At 49.7% G+C, this 9,331-nt stretch overlaps 1 protein-coding gene across 1 annotated transcript; it reads left to right on the forward strand.

The window, feature by feature from the left end:
- The first annotated feature begins 2,578 nt into the window (after positions 1 to 2,578).
- Positions 2,579 to 7,883, forward strand: LOC143169554 (keratin, type I cytoskeletal 14-like). The gene is made up of 8 exons (XM_076356999.1): positions 2,579 to 3,210; positions 4,502 to 4,584; positions 5,122 to 5,278; positions 5,806 to 5,967; positions 6,063 to 6,188; positions 6,314 to 6,534; positions 7,221 to 7,258; positions 7,598 to 7,883. The coding sequence occupies exons 1-8, from the start codon at positions 2,701 to 2,703 to the stop codon at positions 7,693 to 7,695; spliced, it is 1,395 nt and encodes a 464-aa protein (XP_076213114.1). The 5' UTR covers positions 2,579 to 2,700; the 3' UTR covers positions 7,696 to 7,883.
- Positions 7,884 to 9,331: the final 1,448 nt, after the last annotated feature.

The following is a 9,331-nucleotide window of genomic DNA, read 5'->3' on the forward strand; positions in this document are numbered from 1 at the left end:
TTTGTGCTAAGGGTTTCTCTTGCAAGAGTGGGGCCAGTTTGGGGATTACTATTTAGGAGCTCAGCCAGAGGTCAGGGCAGCAGCTGACTGGCAAGAACATTGATCAGAAAAGACCAGAAAAAGCTGATGTTGCAGGACAATCTCCAGATCTCATCTTAGGCTCCTGTGCTAGCTGTAATAAAAGAGCTTAAACATAGGCTGAGGTTGTGATAATACAGAAAGAAAAGCCCTGAATCCAGGTATTTCCTGCCTATGGGGCTGTGGCAGGGCTTTGCCTCGTTTTAGGGCAGTCGTCACCTTCAGGCTGACTCGTAACTTGGCCTAAAATTGTGGGGGTGACCTGATCAGGGGGACAGAACTCACAGCACGGTTTTTGGCCCACATGAGGGGCTCACGGCCAACATGGGAATTGCCTGGAGCAGGAGGGTGTTTGCTAGAGCAAACATGAGCAAAGCGAACACATCTGGAAGAACTCCGAGCAAGGGTGGCCAAGGAATGGCACTTGAGCACAGCTCCCACACGATGGCTGTTGGGTAATCCCGTACCCCCCACTACGGAGGGAAGCAGGCCAGCAGGAACACTGATCGTCACCCTGCCAGGCTGCCCCAGGATTCTGCTGCAAGCTGAGCACCATCATCTGCACACTCTGCCGTTTGCCAGCGGTGTCTGCCATTTGCCAGCGGTGGGTTGCTCCCAGGTCCCCTCCTTTCTCCCAGCTCTCTGAGGGACGGGGCACGTGTGAATCCCAAATCCCCAGATTTTGCAGCTTGGGGACTCAAAAATCCAAATCTGAAGCCAATCAGTTCTGAGACAATGCTGCCCAGAGACTAGACCTCTTGAATAAGAAGATCTGGAGTCTGTTTCTGGTTAAGCTGCTTCCTTGGTGGCCGCCCAGAAAAATCACACCACCTCTCCTGGAGCTGCTAAAGAAAGAGAACGTGATTCCCTATTAAGTCCTTGAGATCTAACAGCGATGCAGATGAAGCGTTGTTGTTATTGTGTCCTTCAGGGAACAGATGAAAGAAAGGAGGCACTATGAATTACTGAGGGTGAGGCTCTGGGAACATCTTAGCAACTGCAAAATCAGTTAAGTGCATTAGAATGTGAAAACAGCCAGAGGGGCCCCGGGAAGGAAGGAGATCACCACAGGAGAGAAAGCACAAAAGGGTTCCTAATCCCTATAACTCTCTTCCACTACCTCACAGGCACTTCTGCTATAAGGAAAAATAACTTATCTGAGAATGTCATCAGTGGAGCCAGGCAGGCCAGCAGGTTGGGTGTGAGATTTTCCACTGTATACTGCAAGAGCTGGCGCCACATCAGTAAAGGGATTTTTTTTCCTGACAAAGAATAAAACAGTGCAGTGTCTCAGTTCCTGTTTCTCTGCTGCTTTTTTTCACACTAATACCTGTCCAGCTGCATTACTGTAATCACTGTGCTCAATCCCTTAATAGCACGATGCAGGCATGGCTATTGGGGTGGCTGCATTGCCTCATCTCTGTACACCTCTTCTGCGTTGTCCTGTTTAAACCCTCAGCTTCGCAGGTGGTCACGGTGTTCTTGCTCCTCACTGCTGTGTGTTGCACTTTGCCCATCGGTACTTTTGATACAGGTGCTGCTGGTCCTGCTGAGTTATATTAGCATTGTGTCTTGCAGCTGCAAATGTGTAGGAAAAAGCATATCTGCATGCAGGCATAAGCACTGATAAGAGTTGATCATACTCTTCCCATCAGGATTGCACGTAGTGTGTCTGGCAGTGGGTGTCTAATGTAGCTTCAAATTGTTTTTCTCTGATTTAGACTATTTAAGCATTAAAACCTGCCTCAGCAATGAGATGATAGAAGAAATTGTGGCACAGAAGTTTTTAGCTTCTACAAATCTTTTAGAAGTCACAGATTGCTTCTGTGGAGTTTGTGAAAGGTGATGCAGCAAAGCAGGTGCCACTGGGAAACATCAGGCATCTGCCTTTTAAACTGACTGAAAAACCACTGCTGTAGGGACTTTCCAGTCTCTGTAGACCAGCATGTAAGAAGAAATTACTGGACTTCCTTCTCTTTTGAGCTACAAGATTTCTGCCAAATACAGGATCAGTACACAAATACCGCCAGGTCTGTGCTTGTCCTGGGATAGAGGTCCTGACGGGAAAATTTCCATCTTGCTTTGGGTTGGCCCATATAAAGATTATGGATGTGCAGAGCTCTTAAGTCAGCAGCTTTCATTGGCTTTGGACTTTTTAAAATAGCAAATAAATAGATTTGTAGATTTTTAATGATATAAGACACTTGCGGGCGACTTGGCATATCACAGAGGATTCACTTGTGTTACTTCATGAAAGAGCAGCGGGGTGGAGCTGGAGCAAGCACCTCTGCGTCTCAGGTGCAACAGTGAAATGCTAAAACATAGCCATGAGCAAGGAGCCTTCGGTCTGAGTCAAGCTGGGTGCTGGGAACTAAAGCAGAAGGAGAAGATCCTGTGTGTGCCGTAGTGCTTCTAGTGGGATGTGACAAAAGATGTGAAATCGGGGAGAGAAAAATGATGATTCTGGAATTTGGCTCTGGCTGTCAGGGTGACGAAAAGTGCTGGCAACGCCTCCTGCCCGGGCTATAAAGGGCTGCAGGCCAGAGGGAAGCGAGCACTCGCTGTCTGCGCTGCCGAGCCGGGTGTCTCTCTCCAGCCCTCCAGCCTCCGCCAGCCTTCGCCATGAGCACCACTGTCAGGCAATACTCCTCCTCCACCTCCCTCAAGGGATTTGGTGGCCTGGGTGGAGGCTCCAGCAGGCTTTCCTCTGTGCGTGTTGGGGGAGGAGGGTACAGAGCCCCCAGCGTCCACGGAGGCTCTGGCAGCTACTCTGTCTCTTCCCGCATTGTCTCGGGGCTCGGAAGTGGCTATGGGGGCAGCTACTGCAGCAGCGTAGGAGGGGGCCTCGGTGGCGGCTTTGGGGGTAGCTATGGGGCTGGCTTTGGGGCTGGCTTTGGAGGTGGCTTTGGAGGTGGCTTTGGAGGTGGCGATGGCATCCTCCCGGCCGGCGAAAAGGAGACGATGCAGAACCTCAACGACCGCCTGGCTGTCTACCTGGACAAAGTGCGTGCCCTGGAGGAGGCCAACACTGACCTGGAGGTCAAGATCAGGGAATGGTACAAGAAGCAGGGACCTGGTCCAGACCGTGACTACAGCCCCTACTACAGGACTATCGAGGAGCTCAGGAACAAGGTAGGATGCTGTGATTAACACAGTGGGACGTCTTGTTATCAGAGAGGAAGCAGAAACACTGGCTGTTACCTCTGCAATTAGTAAGCAGTAACTATGTCGTAAAAAGTGTCTCAGATGCACATGCAGAGTGCCAGGCTGGAAATTCAGAGATTTCTCCATGTCAGCTTTTGATTACGTCCTTCTAGATGGAAAAAATGGCGGTTTTCACTGGAAGAAGCAGATGTAAAAGGACATAATGCAAAAATGAAGAATAAGGGACAAGACTGCATATTTTTTGAGAGTTTAAAATGAGTATGCAGGGAAAGTTGTAGGTGTGTGCAAAGTGTGAAACGTTGATGTGATATTTATAAACATTCAGTCAAAGAATTTGAAAACTTGTTTCAGCTCCTCGGTATTGATGTGATTTAGATGCTAAAGAGAAAAAGATGGAACTGACCAGTAACGAGTTTTTCGCTTCCTTTTGGTAGTCACAACCCCAGGGCCAGGCTTGCTGCAAACCCACCAACCCAGGCAGCTCTGGGGGGATTTCTCTCGGTTCTGATTTGATTCCAACCACCCCATTTTGGAGGAAATACTCAAGAGTTGACTTTGTTCTTCTCTGTTACTTCTTACGTATGAATTGCCCCCAGTAAACATGAAGGAAGGCTGTGTGCAGCCAGAGCTGCAGGAGCGCTGGCAAATGATGCAGGGAATCCATTTTCCCTCCCTCTCCTTGGCACCATAACTGATGTCCTCCCAAACTCTGACTTGAATCTTCTCCCAGTGCAGATTATTTGCTCCTGGTTTTGTAATATAAAAATCAGAAGCTGTAGATACCTGCTCACTGCATTTTGCTCCATTTCTGCAGTCAAAAAATTAAATCCATCCCTGAACAAATGGGCACAAGGTTTGCCAAGCACAAGCACCCTGCTGGTCCTTCTGTCCTGCCAGAAGAGCTGCACGGTGCTGTGGATTCCTTCTTGACCCTTGCATAATCAGCACATGCCCTGAAGCATGGGAACAAATGCTGTCATCAGATCTCACACATCTTACATAGCTTCATGCTGCCTTTTGAAATACTTACTGAAGGATTTTTGGAAAGGGAGGTCACAGAGTAATCAGCCCCTTCCTGCAGTCAGTCTCAGCTGTGTCTCACTTGTCCTGATTCAATACACACTTCTGCTAAAGAAACCCCAAGCTTCCCCAAAACTATTCCTGTCCTGACAGTCTCATGTGTGTTCCTATCCCTTGGTCAGCCAGGAGGAGCTCCTGACACTCATTTAGTGCTTTTTCTTTATCTTCCACCCTCCAGGTCCTGGTGGCCACAGTTGACAATGCTAACCTCCTCCTGCAGATTGACAACGCCAGGCTGACAGCTGATGACTTCAGGACCAAGTAAGCCACATTTCCTGGAAAAATTGAACAAAGTCTGCAGAGATGTTTGATGAAATGAGGAGAAAATCCCACCCAAAACCCAAAAGGGCAATGTGGAAACAAAGCCTTCAAAATGAAGGTGTAATTTCCAACGCAGTAGGTTATCTAAATCTATAGGCATTTAGGGATTGTTTTGCTTCCATCCAAAACTTCACTATTTTATTCCCATTGCTTGTTCCCCTGTGGTACGACCTCTCCTGTGCAGAGAACTTGCACTGGGCCTCTGCTGTGCATTTAACTTGTGTGTGTATAGCTCAACAAAGCCCAGACCCAGTAACAAGGCCCAGTGATATCAGGCTCAAGGTGATGTTACGGACTCAGATGGACACTGTTTTATTCGTTGTTCCCCCGCATTCACTAGCATTCACCATCAGAAGGTTGTCCATGCACCGTCGGGGTCACGCAGTATTGACACGGTGACAGCAGCAGCACTGAGGTGCTCTGTCCCCGGCTGGACAAGATCCTGTGCGACTTTTGTGACTGTTCTTGTGTTCCCAGGTTTGAGACGGAGCAGGCTCTGCGCCTGAGCGTGGAGGCCGACATCAACGGTCTGCGCAGAGTCCTGGATGAGCTCACCCTGGCCAGAGCTGACCTGGAGATGCAGATTGAGAACCTGAAGGAAGAGCTGGCCTACCTCAAGAAGAACCACGAGGAGGTGAGCACAGAGACAGGCTCAAGAAAGTCCAGCCTGGGCCCAGAAATATGAGGTCTGGTCCAACCTTTAAGACTATGCTGAGTTTTGAACTGCTGGGAGGGAAGATGAGAAGTGCTGGAAAGGAAGTAGAGATGATGCATTCTGGATAACAGCGCATCCTCTCCGGAGCCTGTATAAAACCATTCACCACTTGTTATTTCAGTAATGTCCACTGTAGCTGTTAGAGCTTTATTAACAATCCTAGCGGCTTCAGGCCTGGAAGGCCTATCTCCTGAGAAATGAAGCCAACTACAGGCTCTGATTTATTCTCTGAAGAAAGCCAGATTTAGCTCAAATGGAGATATCTTGAGAATTTGGGTTATTTTATTTGTGATTGTGGAGCGAAGGCACCAGTTTGCTCCTTGTTGACCTGCCCCAGAAATACTTGCCGAAGGATGCTATCTTTCCTGAAGAACTCTGTCTTGAGAGGAACATCCTTATATGCTGATTGTTGGATTGCTTGAAGATGTGTTTCTCCTTTCTGCCAGGAAATGAATGCCCTGCGCGGGCAGGTGGGTGGAGAGATCAGCGTGGAGATGGATGCTGCTCCTGGAGTTGACCTCACCAAGATCCTGGCTGAGATGAGGGAGCAGTACGAGAGCCTGGCGGACAAGAACCGCAGGGACGCCGAGCAGTGGTTCTTCAGCAAGGTGAGCTGGCTCGCCGGCAGCGCAGCGGGGCACGTGGGACCCGAGGCTGTGCCTGCTCGATGGTGCTGTAACGGCACGGTTTTGCCTTGTTGCAGACGGAAGAGCTGAACCGGGAGGTGGCCATCAACACGGAGCAGCTTCAGAGCGGCAAGACGGAGATCACAGAGCTACGACGCACCATCCAGAGCCTGGAGATCGACCTGCAGTCCCAGCTCAGCACGGTATGAGGGGCCGGCTGCCTGTGGGGAGGGGGCACGCAGGAGTGTGGGCCAGGGGACGCGTGGGTGCTTCCATCCCTCCTGCCCTCCGTCCCTGCCCTGAGCCCATCCCTCTCCTCTGCACGCAGAAAGCGGCGTTGGAGGGCACCTTGGCTGACACAGAAGCCCGTTACGGCACCCAGCTGGCCCAGCTCCAGGGGCTGATCACCAGCGTGGAGGAGCAGCTGGCCGAGCTGCGGTGTGACATGGAGCGCCAGAACCACGAGTACAGGGTCCTCCTGGACGTCAAATCCCGCCTGGAGCAGGAGATCGCCACGTACCGCCGGCTCCTGGAGGGCGAGGACGCCCAGTACGTAGAGGGGCTTCACTTGGGAGGGCACATCGGGAAGAGACGGGTAATAGTGAAGTAAATAAAAAATGAACAACCTGCATTCCCTGGAGGATCCTGTGAGCCCATTTTCTGACCCATGGCATGCAGCAGGGTCTCCCTTTTTGGTCCTACTAGTCTAGGACAGCCCAGTGGCTATCACAGCGCTGCAGCATCCCTGAGATCCACTTCCCATCCCTCCAGTGTCTGTGTGATCCTGGGGAAGGAGCAGGTACCACTGCTGCTCGTTGCAGCTGGGGTGCGTGCTGCCTTTATGTCTGAATCCCCATAGCACACATACATCCTTAGCATTTTCTTCCTTTCTATTTTAGAATCATAGAATCATAGAATCATTAAGGTTGGAAGAGACCTCTAAGATCATCGAGTCCAACCATCAACCCAACACCACCATGCCCACTAAACCATGTCCCTAAGCGCCACATCTACACGTCTTTTAAATATGTCCAGGAATGGTGACTCAACCACTTCCCTGGGCAGCCTGTTCCAATGTTTAACCACTCATTTTGACCCTAGGCAGTTTCCAGAAGACATTTTAATCACATACTGGTGCAAGAAGAAAAGGCGGGGTTTTAAATAATGATTTTGTCTTAGAGACTACTCACTTTTTTCCCGTTTCTGACCATTCTTTCTCTTTTCTCCTCCTGTAGCATGTCTTCCCACTACGTCTCACAGCCTGTGAAAGAAGGTAAGAACATGTCTTGGCTGAAGCACTGATCACACATAGCTCTGTCATATCTTTTGCCACCTTCTTAGCACAGACTCTTTTTACTAATTTACTAAAATTACTATTATATTTTCAAAATGTGAATTGACATAAACCACTCTTATATTATACCAAAACATGTTTCAGAAGATTATCTGTGCAGACTGAAACTATATAATAAAGTATTTAGAGGTAGGAATGTGGTGCTTATATTGGGTTTCTGAGGCAGTTGTTGGTAATAACAAATCTACCCGTGAAAATCTTTAAGACACTTTCTCCTTGCTTCCCTGTAAATAACGGTTCCTTCTTTCTCCATTTTAGGACCTGTAACTACCCGTCAAATCCGCACAATCTTTGAGGAAGTCCAGGATGGGAAGGTGATTTCCTCCCGTGAGCAGATCACCCAGGCTGCCCGCTGAGACGGCTGCCTGGTTTGCTGCAAACCTCGCATAGCAAAGCAAAAGAAGATTCCAGCTTACGTGCTGTGGCTATGCAGATCACGAAACGCATCTTCTCTTTGTATCAGACCCCTGCTTCCCTCACCCTTTCTCCAAGTGCTGTGCCGCGCTCAGAAATCAAATAAAGCTTTTCTTTGCACTCGTGCAAACCAGGGTCTTGTCTTGTTGCTCTGAAGAGCCAGGCTGTCCCACTCCTGGAGCTGTAGGACAAAGCTCCTCTCTGGAAGGAGTAATATTCTCCATCTTTGGTACCCAGATGGTGGGGCCAGTACACCTGCATTTCTATAATACCCGAAACCTGGCTGCTTCAGTGAAGACAGCTGATGTGGGTGGAGGTCTAGAAAGGAGCTGGTTACATGGTCGTGGGAGGTGAAACTTGTGAGAGTCTTTGTATTTCATCTCAGATTTGGCACTGTGACTTTCAGGTCGGGGCAAAGTGCAGCTTCCCCGGCTGCAATGTACAGCAACAGTAGAGCTGAAGCTTTTAACTCCGTGAGTCCAAGCAAGAAAGTGAACAAAAAGCAGGTCATGCAGCCAGGACCCTGCAAACGACTCCCTTCCCAGCTCTGCCTCAGCAGTTGCTGTGCAGTCCAGATACCAAGCTTTGTGGTAAAATGAAATTAAGCCGTAGACGTGGCAGGGATACACTGGCTGACGCCCCTCCAGGAATACAAACTCAGCTTAGTTTGATTCTTGCTTCTAAAGGCACTGCTAAAGGGTGAGTAAAACAAGTGATGGTAAGTGGTGGGTACCGTCTATACAAGCAAAAAGATTAAAAATATTCTGGGAGTTATTTCTGGCACTCCCTGGCTGTCAGTGGCTGCTCCTGACGCAGCAGTTCATGCTGCCGTCAGCCGACCCAGCCGTTCCTGGAAAGCCAGTTCAGACACATTCTTGGCTGGATTCTGCCACATTTATTACTTCATAAATCCAACTTCTAAATCAATGGGATGATTCAGAGAAACGCTACTGAATGTGTGTAAGAATAAAGCTGGCCACACAGTTTTAAGACCCCTTTCCAGAAAATCTGCCTGGATTTTATGGGGAGATAAGTGAGAATTCAGTTTTTTTTCAAAACGTTGAAAGGATCCCCGCAGTACATCATCTACACCACAAGCCGAGGTAGCAGGGGCAGGGATGCACGGTCTTGAGGCACCCCATGCTGCAGCCATGCAGCTCTGCCCGGTGCCGGCTGGGGCTGTATCCCCCCTGTCCACGCAGAGCCAATCCTCTGCGACACGTGCAGGGCAGCAGCTGCCCTGTGCACCCTGCGCAGCAGCCCTGAGCGCAGCAGCCCTGCGCGAGCCGGCTTAAAGTACTCTCAGCATCCACCGACTTGTGGTAGACATGGCTTTGGTTTTGAAGCTTACTGCTGACAACAGTGATCTCATTTCCACTCAGATTCCACCAAAGGACACATAAACACAACCCAGTAAAGGAGCGCTGTGGTCAGGAGAACGGCTCCCACCACTTTGCCACTGCACACCCTCGTGGTGCATCGCGGACGGGCCACAAGTAAAATAACAGGGCATGATTCCTGATCTGAGGCTCTTCCAGCCACAGCATCTCTGCAGTCCTACAGACTGCGCTCTCTCTG

This window comes from Aptenodytes patagonicus, chromosome 20 (genome assembly GCF_965638725.1).
Source record: "Aptenodytes patagonicus chromosome 20, bAptPat1.pri.cur, whole genome shotgun sequence".
Taxonomy (NCBI): Eukaryota; Metazoa; Chordata; class Aves; order Sphenisciformes; family Spheniscidae; genus Aptenodytes; species Aptenodytes patagonicus.